The following is a 20486-nucleotide window of genomic DNA, read 5'->3' as shown; positions in this document are numbered from 1 at the left end:
TAACACTGCACCAGCTGCATAGCTGTGGAGAGGCCACAGGGGCCTGGGCCCCCACAAATTTCATCCGGGCCCCTGGTTTGGCTGGCAGGGGTTGGGTCCCCAACCCCCGCCAGCCGAAGCTTTCTTCAGCGCCCGGTCTCCGGCACAGCCACGTTTGCTGCCCTGCTCTTCTTTCTTCTTGCTCCTCCTGTGCACGCTGATGCATGCATGCTGTTTCACGTAAAAGAGTGTTAGCATGCACAGGAGGAGCAAGAAGAAAGAAGAGCAGGGCAGCGAATGTGGCTGCGGCAGAGACCGGCGCTGAAGAAGGCTTTCTTTTTGCGGGGGGAGCGACAAGGCGGTGAGGGGAAGCGGCAAGGAGGTGAGAGGGAGCGATGAGGAGGCGAGGCAGTGTGGGGGGGGGGCAGCAGGGCGGAACTCAAAATGTGCCCTTAACCGGTGGTGGGAGGCGGGGATAGTGCTGGGCAGACTTATACGGTCTGTGCCAGAGCCATTGGTGGGAGGCGGGGCTGGTGGTTGGGAGGCGGGGATAGTGCTGGGCAGACTTATACGGTCTGTGCCAGAGCTGGTGGTGGGAGGCGGGGCTGGTGGTTGGGAGGCGGAGATAGTGCTGGGCAGACTTATACGGTCTGTGCCAGAGCTGGTGGTGGGAGGCGGGGCTGGTGGTTGGGAGGCGGGGATAGTGCTGGCCAGACTTATACGGTCTGTGCCCTGAAGAGGACAGGTACAAATAAAAAGTAGCACATATGAATTTATCTTGTTGGGCAGACTGGATGGACCGTGCAGGTCTTTTTCTGCCATCATCTACTATGTTACTATGTTACCTTGGGCTCTGGCCCCCTTCCACCATGAGGTCTGGCTACGCCCCTGCACTGCACTCATTTTACAAAGATTGTACACTCTGTACGACACCATCTCCCAAACCTAATCCTGTAAATAACACACAAAACTTCGACAAGGCACTGGTCCAGCTGCTTGGGGCTGTACCTGATTTCATACACCTTGTCAACTCCAGATCCCTCTTACCTTCCTCAGTGACGATGAGATGGATGGATTTACTGCTTCTAACAATTGTGTGGTAGACCTCAAAGTTCAGCTTGCGGGTAACATTGCAGGTGAAGATCCCCGAATCATTTTTGGTGACGTTTAAAATGTTGAGGGAGATATCTTGCAAGTCCTTACTACCATTCCACTGAATGCGACCCTGAAAGGGGCTGATGTACTCCAGGGGCACACCATTGAACGCATAGATCTAGGAGAGAAACATTCAAAGAGAAACTCTTTCACCACTTGGGCGATATTACAAGGCACACATTATACTAATAACATATATCCTTTAAACACAATTGGATATTATTTGATTTATTATAATCTATTAAAGATAATGGTTCTAAGATGTAGTTGTATAAAGATTTGAAGTTGTGTATAGTTCTGAGTTGTAAATTACTACTGTCTCTTTGAAACAATATTAGTGTAACAAACCGTCTAGATATTTCTTTTGTGATATTATTAACTTCAATTGCTTATAGATATCCTTCCTCTTTAATAATTTGAATTTCATTAATCAACATTCTTTACTGTATCAAATTCTAATCTTATAATTTGTTTGAAATGTTTTTAATTTAACAAATTGTCTATAGATATCCTTCCTTTGTGTTAATACTATTTTCATTAATCAACATTTTTTACTGTGTCAAAATCTAATCTTACTACTAACTACTATTTAGCATTTCTATAGCGCTACAAGGCGTACGCAGCGCTGCACAATTTGTTTTAAATGTTATTTTTAATGGTTTTTCTATGTTATTGATTGATTTTATATGTTGTCTTGAAAATAGAGTCCTGATGTAGGCCTCATAGGCCGAAACACAGCTGTGTCGAGTCTGGTTCATCCTCCAATAAACAGTTATTTTTATCTGGAGCGTCGTCCACTTTTTGAGTCATCTTCGCTGTTTTGTCATAAGTTACACAATATACTAACACACCAATGCGTGTGTACATTTAAAATACTAGCATATAGCACACTACTATATATATATATATATATATATATATATATATATATATGCCAGCATGCTGCCTGTGCACTTTCCTATAAATGCATGACTTATTTTGTACACTGAATATTGGCAAGGGCAGAGTATGCCATAGGCGTGACTCCCACCAATGCGTATAACTTGGAGAATACTACGTCCTTGTCAAATTTAGGTGCTCACAGGTACACCAGTTTCCTGGCTGGAGTAAGTGTAAGCCCCTAATTTGTAGGCATGCTTACTGTTCTAAGTTGAGCAGGAGTCCTCCATCTACGGTCCTGCCAGTGGGGGGTGCTGTTTCACTATCACATTTTCAATAGTGAGGGATAGACAAGTTCTGCAGGACTCCAGGGAACCTGCCTGTCCCTAATGATTGAAAACACAATATTGAAGCACCACCCCTACTGGTAGCAATGCAGTTGGAGGACCCCCCACTAAGCTTAGAGGGAACAGTGGTTACGGCTGTATTCTATAACAGAATCCAGGTGCTTAAGTTCTATTACAGAATAGGGCTCCTACCAGATGCCCTCCGGGCACCTAAATGGAATCACGCACATACAGAATTCCTCCTCATATGCTGGAGTCCCACCTGCAGACACTCCTTACATACTACTGTCATACCATGCCTATCATCCTGTAAAATATATTCATGCCCAGCATGCAACAAGAACAGGAGCATGATTTTTCTGGTATCTGTGAGGAAACCCATCTATCAAACCTTTTACATTAACATCTCCTAATACTCCTGGGAGAATTTGGAACAAATGCACAGTGTACAATTTGCACAGAATTCTGTACTAGAAGGATGCAACTGCCACGATTCACCTCCTCTCCCCTCCCCATTCAGGAAAAAACCCTCAGTGTGTTCTTTCCATCCTTGCAGGTACACTCTTGTCAGGAGCGATCACGCCCTGTGCAACATTCTCCCTAGTATTCTCTCCCCACCTACTGCACTGTGGGCCAAGCAGGGGAGAAAATGGAGAGGGGGAAAATCTTGTGCCCCCGCCTCCTTTGCACCGTCCAAGGCTGTGCCACTGCTAATTTGAACAGAGTGGAACACTGCCCAGCCACGTGGCTTTAATTAACAGTCTGACATGGTGGCAGAGGAGGTGGGCATAGCCCAATGAGCAACTCTCTCCTCTTTGCTGTGCATTGCCAAACACAACGAGCTGGGGTTGAGTAGAGTGGAACAGACGTGGTTACTGAGGACATTTTGCTGTGGGGGGGGGGGGGGGGGACAGAAGCCTAGAAGGGTTTATTGGGGAGAAAACTGGGGATCGTGCCAAGAACTATACAAAACTGTGTTGTGGTGGGGACAGAGAAGGAGCTAGCAGTCTTTCTGTCAAGTAGGAAGAGAGAACATCGAAGCAGAGGGGGAATAAATCTGGAGGAGTGAAAGGAAAATGAACTTGGGGGACTGAACCCACTGAAACAAAGAAAGAACACACCTAGGAAGAAACCTGTGTGCCTCCAGAGCTGCCAAATTACTCATTCCAGGAGGGAGACTTTTTGGTCAGTCCTGGATTTCTGCCAACCTCAACCTGGTGCATTATGGGACCTGCAGTACAGATTTCAATGGATAAAATCATGGACTACAAATACTACACTGCTTTAGGATGTAAGTTTAAAACCAGGACCACCCCAAAAAATCTTCCTCCTGGAATGGGTAACTTGGCAGCTCTGTGCCCATTCTTTCCAACTACATATTTACTCTCCTCCTCACAGTGTGATCTTCTCCATCTCCACCTGTAATGTATGATTTTGTCCATCCTCTTGCCAACAGCAGAACAGGGCAGTGCTTTTTCCTTGCATCAGCTTCCTCTTCTGCCAGCTCTTGCTTTAAAGTCTGAACTCTGCCGGATCCCCCAGTCTCACAAGATCTAATGAATCATGTGAGAGGGATGTCAGACTGAAGCTGGTATACGAAGGGCAGATCTAGGGGATAAGTACTGCTGTCCTCCAGCCAGTGGGAGTGAGAAAGGATCAGAACATGAAGCCTGGGATGGTCATTCTCATTTGCCAAGACAACCCTGCCCCTTGGAAGGTGCATGATTTGGAGGAAGATGGGGTCTCTTTCAAAGATATGCTACAATCACGAGTGGCCTAATCCATCGGCAATTGACTGTCTCTCTCTCTCCTTTTGACCCACCTTCTTAAAGACCAAGAGTATCTTTGGGAAAGCAAGTGCCTCATCTAATGCAAAATCAGGCCCTGGTATGGAATTGAAAAAAACCAAACAAACAGCACACACTCCAAGCCTGGAGCAGCCCAAGCACTCCTTCTGGAGCACAAAAGCTCAATACCATTGAAACATGGCTTTTGGGTAGCATTGTGCATTTGATACATGGAAACAAGTCATGTCATGGTAAGAATACAGCAGATATTTTTGGAGAAGAAATGTGTGTTTGCATTTCTCAAATTTGGGCCTGCTTTTCTTCATACATTTATTGATGCTTCTGGTTTCCAGAATAATCCAATACGTAGAGTGAATCTGATTCTCAGACCCAATTTCTGTATCTCAGAGAAACATAGAAAATAACAGCAGATAAAGACCATATGGCCCAACAAGTCTGCCTATTCATACCATCTACTATCCCTTCCTCTCTCTTAGAGATCTAAAGTGCTTGTCCCATGCTTTCTTGAATTTCCACTGAGAGGCCGTTTGATGCGTCCATCGCCCTTTCTGTAAAGAAGTATTTCCTTAGATTATTCCTGACTCTATCCCCTTTCAACTTTATCCTATACCTTCTCATTCTAGAGGAAAGAAGCTCACCTCCTCTATATTTACGCCACAATGATATTTAATAGGGATGGACGGCCAGAAAAGTTTTGTATCGTGTTGCCATGTGGTTTTATGTTGTTTCGAGCATTTCTGTTGACTAATTTTGTCATCTCAACAAAAAAGTCGTTGACTGCATGCTCTTTTGAAAGAAGGCACCCTGCCCAGAAGAAGGGCGCATTCCCTCCAAACCAGGGTGGACTCCCCTAAAAGAGTGCACATTATTATTGGCAAAAGAAACCACAAATTTTCATGGGGTTTTTTTTTCTGCTCGTTTTTGGGTTCCAACAACATGGAGTGGAGGAGTGGCCTAGTGGTTAGGGTGGTGGACTTTGGTCCTGGGGAACTGAGGAACTGAGTTCGATTCCCAGCACAGGCAGCTCCTTGTGACTCTGGGCAAGTCACTTAACCCTCCATTGCCCCATGTAAGCCGCATTGAGCCTGCCATGAGTGGGAAAGCGCAGGGTACAAATGTAACAAAAATAAAATAGATACTATTGGAGGTTCTACATGGAATGTTGCTATTCCACTAGCAACATTCCATGTAGAAGGCTGCGCAGGCTTCTGTTTCTGTGAGTCTGACGTCAGACTCACAGAAGCAGAAGCCTGCGCGGCCACATTGGTGATCTGCAAGGGCTGACTTTTACATGGAATGTTGCTAGTGGAATAGCAACATTCCATGTAGAATCTCAAACAGTGGAGGAGTGGCCTAGTGGTTAGGGTGGCGGACTTTGGTCCTGGGGAACTGAGTTCAATTCCCACTTCAGGCACAGGCAGCTCCTATTGACTCTGGGCAAGTCACTTAACCCTCCATTGCCCCATGTAAGCCACATTGAGCCTGCCATGAGTGGGAAAGTGTGGGGTACAAATGTAACAAAAAAAATGTAATGTCATAGGATATGTTGTTGCTGTAAACAATAGCCCATCCTTAGTATTTAATCAATTTATGCATCCAGCTTTTCTTACATAAGTACACAACTGTGGAACACTTTGCCCAACACCGTGAGATCTATCCAAAACCATCTTAACTTCAGGAAACTATTGAAAACCAACTTGTTTAAGAAGGCCTACCCCCCCCCCCCCCCCCCCCCCCCCCCGATCCAAATTAACTTCCTACTTCCTGTGACACAGCAAACTATGAACCGTACTAGACTTCTATCACTACCCCCTCTTTATTTCCTTGATGTTTTATACTGATGTTTGTTACATGCTTAATATTGTACTATGTATTTGTATTATTGAACCGGAGCCTGCCTCTACGGTATTGTGTAAGCCACATTGAGCCTGCAACTAAGTGGGATAATGTGGGATATAAATGTGTTAAATAAAATAAATAAATAAATACGTCTTACCACATTTCCTCACCTACCTTTCTTCTGCTGAATTACTAAGCTGCCGACGCCTTCTTTCTCTAATCAATGGATTTATTTATTCTTGTCCTAAATTAACTGGCTAGTTATCTGGGTGCCACCACTGAATATCAGCGATGCCCAGGTAATGCCCGGCAGACTAACTGCCTGCATTAATTATATTGTAAGCTCTGTCGAGCAGGGACTGACTCTTCATGTTCAACTGTACAGCGCTGCATACATCTAGTAGCGCTTTAGAAATGATAAGTAGTAGTAATAGTATATTCAGTGCTGGTAGCCAGGTAGGTGCTGGCACTAAATATTCAGGTACAATTTAGCCAGAAGCAGTCAGCATTAAAAAAAAAAAAATCACTGACCGCTGCTGGCTGAATATTACCTCCCGGTATTTGTAAATTAAGGGTTGCCAGCTGGATCACGATTTGCCCAACAGGGTTAATCCAGTCCTGGGTTTACTCCATTGATTGCAAAGAGTTATAGTTCTGATCTCCCCCCATTGCAGTCCTTAAGAAAAGCAAGACTACAAGTCCCTGCATGCAATGAGGTAGCCTGACTGAGCTAGAAGCCAAATTATAAACAAAAGAAGATTTGCCTATTGGGAGCAACCGGCGTGCAGAGCTCCTCTCATGACTCCTGGCAGCATTTCCTTCTCTACCCTTCATAAGTTCTTGGCAGATTTGTTTGCAAACCAGAATCTTTCTGTTATGTAGATATGGAGAAAAGGGATTAGATCACTTAAAAAAAAAAATAAAAAATAAAACAGAGGTACGTACTAGGGAATCCTCACCACCTTCTGGCTTGTAGTACCACTCCACAGAGGTGTCTGCAGAAACCTCCTCTCTCTTCATGCAGGAGATGCACTGCAGCTTCATGTGATACCCCTGTACCGCCTTGGTCTCGGAAGGAACTTCCACGCACACTGGCAAGCAGAAGCCAGCTGAAGGCACGCAGGCATCCGGCAGACCCGAGTGAGGTAAAGAGAAAAAGAGACACCAGGCATGGGCAGGAAGAAGTGGAGGAGGTTAGAAAAGGAAGGCACACGAATACAATTCACATATACCATGAAAGATGGTGGAAAAACAAGTAGCAAGAGACACAATGAAAGAAAACACAAGAGACAAGAAGTAAAGACAATAGGAATATACAAGGACCCAAGGTGGAACATAATACAGTGGCAAAACTAGCAGGTGAAAGAAATGAAAGAGAAAACCAAGAAGGGACACGTCATTTAAAAAAAATCAACCCATGGTGATGATTACACCGCAAGTGAATTTCATTTTGATTCTGCTGCTTCTAGTACTCAGATGGACAAAGACCAGGTTTTTGGAGAGGAAACTCTCTTCTTTAATATGGAAGAACAAAGTCCCTAGAATTTCTCTTAAAACTATAAAAGCATCAAAGGCTAATAGAGGAACAGGATTCCCAGATCTCTTCCACTATCGTCTCTCTGGCCAGGTTTGGATCCTTTTGGCTATCTATAGACAATGTTGCTATTGTTAAACCCTCATGGTTACTGACTGTGCAGGACATTGTTTCTCCTGTTCCAATTTCTTTGTTGACCACAATTAATCTTTCCCACACTATTTACAAAAATAAATTATTGAGGGCCCCTAAGCAGAGGTAAGCCCAATGCGGGATTACCGCTCATTAAACAGGAAGCACTGCTGGGCTACCGTAGCAGCCTGCTGGTACTTCCCATCCCTAGCGCACTGTCATATCCAGCAATACAAATATATATTTATTTTTGTAGTGCTGGAGTGTGCCTGGTGGTAACTGGGCAGTGCCGCGTGGGAGCCTTTACTGCCACCTCCCTCAATGGGTGGCGGTAAAGGCTCCCTTGAAATGGCCGCGCGGCAAGTGCTTTACTTGCTGCATGGCCCAGGGGCATAGCCAGACTTCAACGGGAGGGGGTCCAGAGCCCGAGGTGAGGGGGCACATTTTAGCCCCCTCCCGGCGCCACCAACCCCCCGCCCGCTGCCGCCACCAACTTTCATCCCCCCCGCCCGCCGCTGCTGCCAACTTTCACACACACCCCCGCCGCCGCCACAACCCTCTTGACCCCCCTTCCCGCCACCAACCCTCTCCCGCCGCATACCTTTGCTGGTGGGGGACCCCAACCCCCACCAGCTGAAGTTCTCTCCTCAGCCACGCGGCATTGTTTGCTGAATGATCTGAATGATCTGATCGGCTGGCAGGGGTTGGGGTCCCCCGCCAGCAAAGGTATGCGACGGCGGCAGGGGAGGGTTGGAGGCGGGAAGGGGGGGGTCGAGAGGGTCATGGCAGGGGGGTCCAGGGCCAAATCTACGGGGGCCCAGGCCCCCGTGGCCCCATAGTAGCTACGGCACTGGCATGGCCATTTCCAGCAGGAAAGAGAAACTGTCCTTTTACCTGCTGCAGTAAAAGGGGGCCTCGGCGTGCATGAAAAACGTGCTGACGCCAGCGCAGGCCCCCTCCCCCTTTTGCTGCAGCTTGGTCAAAGGGGCCCTAAGAGATTGTGTTAAGGCCTTACATCACATTGATTATACTATGAAAAACTCCAGATGACAACCACAATCTGTGTCAATTTGGTTTTAATTCCAAATACGGCAAAAATCCTTAAGTGTTTGGTCAGCTGATCAGCTTATTGAACAGGGGGAAGTTTGTTCCCTATTCAGAGATCTACAAGCAAAATATAACCTCCAAGCACATCAATTTTAAAGATGGTGTGCTTGGAGGTTATATTTATATTATATTATATAGATGGCTACAGTTAACCAATTCTATTAAAGCTAGTTCTTTTACAATTTCTAGACTGAGGGGAGACATGATAGAGGTATATAAAATAATAAGTGGAGTGGAACAGGTGGATGTGAAGCGTCTGTTCACGCTTTCCAAAAATACTAGGACTAGGGGGCATGAGATGAAACTACAGTGTAGTAAATTTAAAACAAATCGGAGAAAATGTTTCTTCACCCAACGTATAATTAAACTCTGGAATTCGTTGCCGGAGAACGTGGTGAAGGCGGTTAGCTTGGCAGAGTTTAAAAAGGGGTTGGACAGTTTCCTAAAGGACAAGTCCATAAACCGCTACTAAATGGACTTGGGAAAAATCCACAATTCCAGTAATAACTTGTATAGAATGTTTGTACGTTTGGGAAGCTTGCCAGGTGCCCTTGGCCTGGATTGGCTGCTGTCGTGGACAGGATGCTGGGCTCGATGGACCCTTGGTCTTTTCCCAGTGTGGCATTACTTATGTACAGGCTCCTTAACATGGCTCATTGCCTATGCAGAACTCATTTACGAGCTCAATCTTATTTCTTGATTTAACTCTGGAATAGATCCACGGATGATTTATTGGGTTTTTGGAAGGCTGTGAAAACTCGGCAGTTTTTAGAATATTGTTAAAGCTTATGTCGAGGAATTGCTGCATTGAATTGCTCTCTGTCAGTTGAAACTAATGTTTGAACGCTTTTATTATGTTAAGTGTTGCATTATGTTTTATTATTACGAATGCAATTTTATAACCCATTCTGGGTGTTGTCAAAAGGATGGAGTAAAATACTGAGGGCCCCGTTTACTAAGCAGCGCTAAGGGTGCTAATGATTAGCATGCGCTGAACGCTAGCTCGCCCATGGGAATGTATGGCCAACTCTAGCGTTTAGCGCGCACTAAAAATGCCAGAGCGGCTTAGTAGACAGGGCTCTGAGTAATGTTGTTCGGTCAAAGGATTTAGAAATTGTTGACTGGATTTATATCTGGTCTAAAGTCAACCAGTGGCGTAGCCACAGGTGGGCCTGGGTGGGCCAGGGCCCACCCGCTTAGGGTTCAGGCCCACCCAACAGTAGCATACATTTAGTGGTAGCTGGTGGAAAGAAGCGTTTTCTCGCCAGCTGAGATATTTTTTTGGTGGTGGTGGTGAAGAACATTTAGTGCCCACCCACTTCTTGCCTAGGCCCACCCAGAATCTGTTGTCTGGCTACGCCCCTGAAGTCAACTAACCAACCGCTTCTGCTAGTTTGACTCAATGGTTGTTCTTCATAATTATCATACCTTAGACCATGTCTCCCAATCTCCTTATGCTCATCCCCCAATCTTTTCTTCTCCATCCTCCCTACACCATACCCCTCCCAATCTCTTCTCCTTTTGCTCATCCTATCTTTGTTTACCTCTCCATGTTGAATTTACATATCCTTAAAACCCCACTATTACTATGTTTACTACAATTTGTAATATTCTCCTTCAAGACTTTGTAATTCTATTTACTATGTAAGCCGCATTGAACCTGCTATGTGTGTGAAAGCACGGGGTACAAATGTAATAAATAAATATAATGCATAGAGCTATTTGAACCCTCTTTAAAAATATGGCGATCTAGCATCTCCACTGCCGATAAGCTTTAGTACTATAATGATTCTGAGGGAACTATTGTGCATATGTTTTACCGATGTCCACTGATTCAAGAGTATTGGAAAGAAGTTTGGATTTCCATTCAAGATATACTTGGTGGAAAACTCCACTTGACAATGGTGATTATTTTCATTCGAACCCTGATTTGTCACAGGATAAGTTACGTTTATTTGACATTCTGATTTCTCTCACTTCACAAACTATTTTGGGATCTTGGAAGAATGCTGGTGTTCTAAATTACACATTTTGGTGGCATACCATACGTTTCATTTATTTATGAATATAATCCTCTGAAATGACAAGACAAACAAACTTCATAAAACGAAAGTCATGGCAACCACTAGAAAACTTTATTTTACAACTATAGTAGGAATTTAGAGCTTTATTGATTTTCATAACATTCCAACACTTCTTTCTTTTCTTTTTATATTTTTATTTCTACTTATTAATTGCTTTAATGTTCAATGTTTAGTGTATATTAATTGGTTATATTATCTGGCTTCATTGCGTTTCTGATTTGGAGAATGAGAATTACAATAAAGTGTTTAAGCTTGGACAAAAATCAATCTATTAGTAATTTCAAAGAAGAAATATGGACCCCTCATAATGAAATATTCTATTTTAAGTACAACTTTAATCCCGCTTCATAAACATAGTAAAACAAAATTTAAAAAATAAGATGATTCCTTTTTTTATTGGACTAACAATACATTTTTAATAGCTTTCAAAGGCACTGCCTTTTTCTTCAGATCAGAAATGAGCTGAAGAAGTATTGCCTTCAAAAACTAAGCAAAAAAATATGTTTAGTCCAATAAAAAAGGTATCAACCTATCTTTTTTTTTAGTTTGTTTTATTTATATTTATTACCTTTCAAATGGACTAATATAGCAATCATATTATTGTATCTCTCTATAAACAGGATCACCCACAAAAACAAGGCCACCTGGCTTCCTGTACTTTGGCAACTTGGTTCCTCATGATAATACAGAAAGACTACCACTAGGGGGACCTGGGTGCCATTTTGTACCCAGCTGCTAACACAACAGGTGTGACAGGAAATCATGCCTTTCCTCCCCTTCAGTAGCTACCAAGAAAGCCCTCAGTAAATGCAGAGGGGATTGCAGAGTAAGAGTGTTGATGCAGGGTGTTCTTGTTGGACATTGGGGAGGGGGGAGATGGGGCGAGTTGCTTCATATACTACCTGCCCCTTTAAAAGACAGCCAGCTTGACTTTGGGCACCATCTTTTTGTTGTCATGGCCAAGAACATGTTATGTTCATGGCTACAGTAAGCTTCAGTTTACCATGCAAGTCACAAACTTGCAGCACAGAGGGACCACAGGTTAACGACTCACGTAGCAATCTGGGCTGCAGTAAAATAGCCTAATGGTTAGAGCAGCAGGCTAAGAACCAGAGAAGCTAGGGTTCAACTGGCACTGCTTGTAATCTTGGGCATGTCACTTAACCCACCAATGCCTCAGCTACAAACTGATTGTGAGCCCTGGGAATAGGAAACTAGCTGCCGTACTTGAATGTAACTTGTCTTGAGCTACAACTAAAAAAGCCATGAGTTAAATCCAAATTCCACACTTTACTGCAACTTAGTAACTAGTCCGATTTATTAGCTACAGCGGATGTTTGTAAGCATATTTTTGCCAAAGGATGGATTACAAAGTACTAAATGGAAGGGTGAACAAACATCTGTATCTAATAACCTGAAATAATCATTTTCATTAAAATTTGCAGAAAGACAAACTTTGTACCATGTAGAAGATGAATTGGCTTCTGTTCACCTAGATTTATTGAAACATACAATTTGACCGAGGTATCAAAACTTTTGCACACAGCCGTGAATCTTGGTGAAAGGTCTGTTTAAAAGCAGTACACGAACGTACTCACCAATGGCTCTTCCAGTTCGGGGTCCTTTTACTAAGCTGCGCTGAAAAATGGCCTGCGCTGGTGTAGCTGCGTGTATTCGATGTGCGCAGGTCCATTTTTCTGCGCTCCTGCAAAGAAAATGCCTTTTCTTTGGCAGAAAATGGACGTGCGGCAAAATGAAAATTGGCGCGTGTCCATTTTGGGCCTGAGACCTTTACCGCCACCCACTGACCTAGTGGTAAGGTCTCACGCGTTAACCGGGCGGTAATGGTCTATGTGCGTAGAATGCCGATTACTGCCTGGTTAGCACCGCATGCCAGAAAATAAAATATTTTCCAGCACGCCTAGTGGACGCACATACAAAATGAAATTACTGCCTTGGCCACACGGTAGCCGGCCGATAGTTCAAAACTGACGCACGTAGGACGCACATACGCGGCTACGCAGCTTAGTAAAAGGGCTCCTTAGTGTGACTCTCAGGATCTACTGCTTTGCTTTGAGATTTGCGCAGTTCTTGAGGCTCCCTGAAACCACAGGAGCCAACTTTTCATATCGATAAGTGGGTGTTAAATTGAAAACTAATTGTCCCTCACTAGACACAGGGAAGGAGTTTGCTTAATATTGGGAGTGCTCAAGCACCCACAGAGCTGCCTCCCTGGGTGACTGCAAAATCTACCTGATGGTTAGTCTACCTCTATACCTCACCCCCGAGATCCCTTGAACCCTATTTAATGGTAGCACCGAGCAGATCTGCTTTCCATAACGCTTTAGCCACTAGTAATAGAGCTGCCCTGGGTTCTTGTGGGTTGTTTATTAGCTGGATCCCAATCCAAGGCAAGCCCTGACCTCCAGCCTGTTGTCATGAAGGCAGTGAGCTCTCCTAAATTCTCAAATACCTTTCCTAAAACTCTGAAGTGTAATGAGTGGAATAGAACAGGTGGATGTGAAGCGTCTGTTCACGCTTTCCAAAAATACTAGGACTAGGGGGCATGCGATGAAACTAGTGTAGTAAATTTAAAACAAATTGGAGAAAATCTTTCTTCACCCAACGCATAATTAAACTCTGAAATTCGTTGCCGGATAACGTGGTGAAGGCGGTTAGCTTAGCAGAGTTTAAAAAGGGGTTAGACGGTTTCCTAAAGGCCAAGTCCATAAACCGCTACTAAGTGGACTTGGGAAAAATCCACAATTCCAGGAATAACATGTATAGAATATTTGTACGTTTGGGAAGCTTGCCAGGTGCCCTTGGCCTGGATTGGCCGCTGTCATGGACAGGATGCTGGGCTCGATGGACCCTTGGTCTTTTCCCAGTGTGGCATTACTTATGTACTTATGCACTCTTTCCTTCACCAGTGCTGGATCCCAGCCCAGGAGATTACTCTAGAGAATTCTTTGCCACTAGACCTTCAAATTGAAGGTTTATAAAAAAAAAAAAAAAAAATGTAAAATATCTGTGAAAATGTGGCTATTTCAACAAGCTTTTAATTAGTTCTTTTATTGTTTTGTTATCCATTTAGGATTTTTTTTTTAAGCATCTTTGCTTGCTTTTGTTCTGTTTGCTTTTCTTTATTTGCTGCCTGTTTGACATGAACATTGATGCCTCCGTTTTCCTTTCCTCCCTCTTTCCTATGCTTTTCTTCTTCATTTTCCCTTGGGTTATGCTTTATTGTAAGCTCTTATTACAATCTATTAGATTGTAAGCTCTTTGAGCAGGGACTGTCTTTCTTCTGTGTTTGTACAGCGCTGCGTACACTTTGTAGCGCTCTAGAAATGTTAAATAGTAGTAGTAGTATTGTAAATGGCCCTCCATGTGTTCACATAGCTGGTGGTATCAAGCCTTCGTAAATCAAGGGGGAAATATTCAGTTAGTGGCAGTCAGCGTGTTTTTGGCCACCGTTGGCCTTATGTCAGGATAGTCGATGCTAAGCTATATCCCAGCACCGGCATTGAATATCTGTATTTGCGCAGCCGGCTATCTTTTAATTGGTCAAGTGCAATATTCAGTACTTAACCGCCTAAGTGAAAAAGGGCAAAGACAGGACCGTGTTTTATGCCATTCAATTTGCCTGGTTAACTTAGGGGTCCTTTTACTAAGCCACAGCAAAAAGTGGCCTGTGGAAGTGTAGGCATGTATTTTTGGTGCGTGCCGGGCCAGTTTTTACTGTGTCTGGGGAAAAAAGGCTTTTTTTTTTCCCAATGGGCTGGGAAAAGGGCCCGCAGTAAAACTGAAACCTGCGTGCACCTATTTACGGCCTGAACCCCTTAGTGCCACCCATAGATCTAGCCATAAGAGCTTACAAGCTACACGTGAGGAGACGGGTTGGCGTGCGCCAACTGCCGAATAATGCCGGAAACACCACGTATGGTAGGAAATTTTTTTAAATGTGTCCCGGCGGTACGGGTGTGCGCCAAATCCAAAGTTACTGCCAGGAGGTGAGCTAGTCTGGTGGTAGTCTTATTTTGGCATGTGCTACACACGAATAGAGCCTACTGCACCTTCGCAAACGGGTCCCTTAGCTGGTTAAGTCCTGAATATCAGCACTAAACCAAACAAGTGCTGACTCCATGCCCGGACTGCCCGCAAAATAGCTGGCTACGACTTTACCAGTTACTGCTGATACTCAGCATCACTAACTGGTTAAGGGGCTCTTTTACTAAGTCGTGGGAGGCCTAATCCGGGCCTACCTTGTATTTTAAGGGAACTACCACAGGATGCACTGAGGCGGCCCATAGTACTCTGGCCGACAGCACGCGCTACTCCCGTGTTAAAAAACTGTTTTTAATTTTTTGCCACGGGAGGCATGTCTGGGGGAGGAGAGTAGGCATGCCTGTGTTAATTGGGTAGTGCAGGCACATTATCACACGCTACCCGATTTGTGCAAGATTAGGGCCCTGATTACTAAGCTGCATCATAGGCATGTTAGCGTCTTTAACATGCGTTAAGCATGTGCGCGCGTTAATCGTGCATGTGCCTACAATATCTCTATGGTGCCTACACGGTTAGTGCATGTGCTAATTGTAGGCCTGTTAAAAATGATAACACACCTTAGTAAACAGGGCCATTAGTGTGGGAGCCCTTAACGCCTCCTAAATAGGTGGTAATGGCTCCTGGCAGTAATGGCCACACGCTAATGGGGAAATTAGCATCTGGCCGCTACAAAAAAAACCCCCAAATGTGGCCATTTTTAGCATGACTTAGTATAAGGGCCCTCAAGTGTGGCTGAATATCAGTGGATAGCCCCGTACAAGTGATTTAACTAGGCAGGAACCTCTCCTGCCTAGTTAAATTGCTTTGAGAAATCAAACCCAAAATAAACACTATTAACCCTAATAGTAGATGATTGTACACCCCCCCCCCCCCATCAGCTATGAACTCTGGATCACATTCAAGGGTCTCCTAAGAGAAAGCTGTAGCAAAACTGTGTCTCTGTCCACTGCTGCTACTTCTCTCTCCTCTTAATCTTCTCTCCTCTTGCAATCACAGCTGGCTGAGTTTAGAGAATTTAAGGGGAAATCCTATAAACGGTACCAAACATTAGGTGCTGATAAAAAACTGGCACTCAACATTATTCTACAAAGGGCACTCTGGGAGGAGCCATCTTTACAGAATAGCACTCTGCACTAAATTCGGCAGCCAACTTTGGGTGGGTGCGTGGACTTGCCAACTGAAACCTGCTGTAAATCCTGGCACGCAAGTTAGGCACAGATTCCCCACTATTCTGTAATATAAGTACATAGGTTTTGCCATACTGGGACAGATCAAAGGTCCATCAAGCCCAGTATCCTGTTTCCAACAGCGGCCAATTCAGGTCAAAAATACCTGGCAAGATCCCAAAAAAGTTCAAAACATTTTATGCTGCTAATCCCAGAAATAAGCAGTGGGTTTCCCCCAAGTCCATTTTTAATAATGGTCTATGGACTTTTCCTTTAGGAAGCCGTCAAAACCTTTTTTAAACCCCACTAAGCTAACCGCCTTTACCACATTCTCTGGCAACCAATTCCAGAGTTTACACGTTGAGTGAAGAAGAATTAGTTTTTTTAATTTACTACTTTGCAGTTTCATTGAATGCCCCCTAGTCCTAGTACTTTTGGAAAGAGTAAGCAGATGCTTCACGTCTACCCCTTTCCACTCCACTCATTATTTTATAATCCTCTATCATATCTCCTGTCAGCCATCTTCTCTCCAAGCTGAAGAGCCCTAGCCACTTCAGCCTTTCCTCATACGGAAGTCATCCCATCCCCTTTATCATTTTCATCGCCCATTTCTGCACCTTTTCTGCACACATCTTTTGTGAATGCACCTGACCCACCCATGCCTCTCTCGTAGCCACACCCCTTTTGAGTGCGTGTGATCCAATTTAGGTGCCCATTGTTACAGAATAGCGCACCAGCCAGACTCAGCACCCAAATCATAATCAGTTCCGATTAAGTGCTTGTTAAGACCAATAATTAAATCATTTGAGCCCTGGGATCAGCACCCAAATTTAGGTGCCCTTTATAGAATCCGGGGTTTACACTGCATTACAAATTTCAGAAATATCTAGCTGACTACTGAGGGGTTTTTCTTTTAAATGTGATAACAATGATCAATTGTTCACCACATGAGTGCTGTGTCTCTGCTCTGGCCTGCTCAGTATATCTGTGTGTCTGGTTACATGTCACTGAAGGGTATGCAAAAATATTTTTAGCACAGAGGACAAAATTGGCATTAGTGACCTAGTCATGATGCTAACAAGAAGCCTTCCACATTTTCCTGTATTTTCTCTTTATACATTGTAAAGCATCCAGGTACTGTTTTGTGACAGGCGGGTACATCAAGTGGCAAGTGCATGTTTAAATGCACGCTGAAAAGGGAGAGTACATTTTTTAGCAGGTGCGTGCTCAGGGTCTGCAGATCCCCCCTGCTCACCAGCCCAAAGTGCAAGAACTGGTGAGCATGGAAAGACCTAACCTCACCCACTTCCTCAATATCAGGAAAGGCTACCCAGTTTTCCCTCCCTCCTTGAGGCATCAATGGCAAGCCTTCAGGCTCCCTTTTTTCTTTCCTCACATCCAGAAATGCCACGTTACCCAGTTCTAGGCTGGAGATTTTTGACCATAGTAAAACATAGTAACATAGTAGATGACGGCAGAAAAAAGACCTGCACGGTCCATCCAGTCTGCCCAACAAGATAAACTCATGTGTTACTTTTTGTGTATACCTTATCTTGATTTGTATCTGCCATTTTCAGGGCACAGACCGTAGAAGTCTTGCCCAGCACTAGCCCCACCTCCCAACCTCCAGCCCCGCCTCCCCCCACCATTTTGAACTTTCATCCCAATGCAGTGTGGGATTTGTAGTGCCTGATTTTGTCCATTGACATCAGTGCTTCAAGGTCCATAATGCACCAGGATGGGGTGGTCAGAAATCCAGAACTGTCCCCAAATCTCCAGCCTGGAACTGGGTAACTTGTAATCTTTGCACAACCCTCTCCTCTATCAGTGTTAGGCCTACGGATACTCCCATATCCATCCAGAACCACCGATACTAGTGTCATTATTTGTGCAGTTAAAGGGATGGTTTTATAACAGGTTGCCTAAGAGGGGAAACCGAAGAGGTGCCTAGTTTACCTCTGTTTTTTTAAAGAGTCATAGGCCCCTATGAAATATCAGCACATAGACAAAATTTTGGTTAAAATGTGGCCACATACATTTATAGCAGCTAAGAAGCTGCCTCAGAGGGTAAATTTATAACAGGTAACACTGGTAGTGAAAAGTCCATTACTGAATTATTTCCTAAAGGGTTTTTAGCATTAGGGTTGCTAAACCACCCCAGGTGGATTGAACAGGCTGATTGATCCAGTTGGTTCCTAAGGTTGCCAGATGAATCAAACGGGTTGATCCACTCCTGGGTTTCCCTCATGGCATGCATAGAATTGAAGTTCCTATTATTTAAGAGAAATCTCAAAGGGATCATCAGAACTACAACGCCATGCATATAGGGAACAAAACCAGGACTGGAACAGCCAGTTCTATCCATCTGGGATTGCTCCTTCTTCTTGGACACGGCGAAGAAGTTTGCTCAGTACTGGGAGTGCTGAAACCATCTAGTGTACCCACAGAGCAGACAGCTAGTCTGGAAGTCCTATTCAGCATCCATGCTTGCTGTTAATGGCCCTTAGTAAATCAGTCCCCAGATGTATTTTAAATTGGTGAAATGCACAGCCATATAAACTATCTTAGTACAAGCAATGCATTTACTGCAAGCAGCAGGAGCCTTATTGTTCACGCTGGACGTCTCCATTTGGAGATAATGTTTACACTGCCACATAGCTCCTTGTCTGATAGGGAATGGTGGTATTTTATTTCCTCTGATCAATAAGGAAATCACAGAACACTTTTCCATCGTGCTGTTTCCAGTTCTGCTCTCTCCTGCTGCAAGTGGTTATGATACTCATCGAAAGAAAAACATCAGGAAACACACTCACATGCAATAATTAAAATAATCCAATTCTACTTTTAAAACGCATCGCAAAACATCAGTACGCTGATTCTGAATAAAGTCAACGGGAAAAAACCGTTGCTCATCTCTTAAACTGAACCACGGGTTATGCAGGCGTAAAATAAATCTCTAGCAGATTCCTCTTTCTAATTCATTAGAAAAGCTACGATAATAAAGATCTGAGCCCCCTTTGTGCGGAAGTGCTTAGATCCAGGATAAGAGAGTACCACCACCTACCCATGAGGAGCAGCACCAGTGAAGCTACATAGGAGATTTTCCTCAAAGCAGCCATTATCCCTCTCCCAGGCTCAGCAAAGACGCACGCGAGCAGCCCGGATTTCTCCTGGAACACGGTCGGCAGAGCCCTGCCTGCTGCTCAGGGAGTCTCGAGACGGGCCAGCCAGAGGGCGAAGAAGATCTCCCTTCCCCCACCTCTCTAGCTTTTTGGGTGTTAATTCGGTAAGGGGTGGGAACAGCTAGCCCTGAGCTTTTATTTAAAGCGGCATCCCTTAGAAAAAAGATCAGAGTCGAAATCAAAACAGCAGCCTTCCCACAAAAATAAAATAGCCACTGCAGCTTCCAGCTTACATTGCTGTCATTCTATGTTGACATTTTGCTGCCATCACTCTGAAGAAACGAACGTGTGCTGTTTTGTTGACTGTGTCTGTTGTTCAGCTAGTACCTGATCTATTTTCCGCGCCCCTCTCTGGGACTGAGGAAGGCAAGGGCTGATTGTAGGATGGTGAAGAAAGACATCGGAGTAGAAGAGGGAGCCACAATAAGAAAAGGAAGCACACATGACAAGAAGAAAAAGTGCCCCCCCCCCCCCCCCCCCCACACACACACACACACACCGGCTGTGCCACTAGGGCCGCTATTTGTGCCAACTTGCAAAATAAATCCCAGACGATTATTACAACAGTGCTGCCTATGTATAGAACATAAGGTAGCCAGGCAGCGCCATGCCAAGGCGAGACATAAAGCCAGTCCTGATTTCTCCCGTTAGAAGATCCAGTTCCTCTCAAGCAAAACGCCCATACTACTACAAGACTCCTATAATAGGACTGCAGGTAAAACCAGGGCTGGCTCTTGCTACTGTTCACGATAGGAAGCTATTTTGTCACCTCAAAGGGTGAGGGGAGGGAAGAGGGAGAGAATGAGAGAAAGTTGCTGATAAAAGTCACTGCGCATCCTTGCCTTTCAGTACAGGGGGACCTAGCTTATTTGTGAGCATCTAATGTTCATTTATTTACTTTATTTTTTATTTCCCAAAAGTAAGATCAAATATCATAGTGTGGTACCTTTTTGTTTAGATTAGTGCAGGATTTCCATGGTTCCTCCTCCTCCTTCCTTTCCCCACAGCTAGTAAGTTTTTCAGTATATCCAACATGACTCTGAATGAAATACATTTGCAATAAATGATTCTCCGGACGGTGCCTGCAAATGCATATTTATCTCACGGAAAGTCAAGTTGTTATAGAACTGCCAGGTTTCCTAGTTCTAGGAGAGAGACTTTTTGGCCAGTCCTAATTTTATACTTATGTCCCAATGCAGTATGGTACTA

General features: G+C 44.3%; 1 protein-coding gene across 1 annotated transcript in view; it reads right to left on the bottom strand.

Moving 5' to 3' along the window:
• Window positions 1–19462, bottom strand: part of SCN3B (sodium voltage-gated channel beta subunit 3) — a 30586-nt gene extending 11124 nt beyond the window's left edge. Inside the window, exons 1-3 of the mRNA XM_030221325.1 lie at window positions 19160–19462; window positions 6953–7116; window positions 1027–1252 (exon numbers count right to left, since the gene is read on the bottom strand). Coding sequence (XP_030077185.1) covers window positions 1027–1252; window positions 6953–7116; window positions 19160–19214 — 445 coding nt within the window. The 5' untranslated portion in view covers window positions 19215–19462. The remainder of the gene's footprint in view (window positions 1–1026; window positions 1253–6952; window positions 7117–19159) is intronic.
• Between the last annotated feature and the right edge of the window lie 1024 nt (window positions 19463–20486).

This window comes from Microcaecilia unicolor, chromosome 12 (assembly GCF_901765095.1).
Source record: "Microcaecilia unicolor chromosome 12, aMicUni1.1, whole genome shotgun sequence".
In the NCBI taxonomy this organism is placed as follows: domain Eukaryota; kingdom Metazoa; phylum Chordata; class Amphibia; order Gymnophiona; family Siphonopidae; genus Microcaecilia; species Microcaecilia unicolor.
Note: the sequence above shows the minus strand (reverse complement) of the source record. Positions and strands in the feature narration are given on the sequence as shown.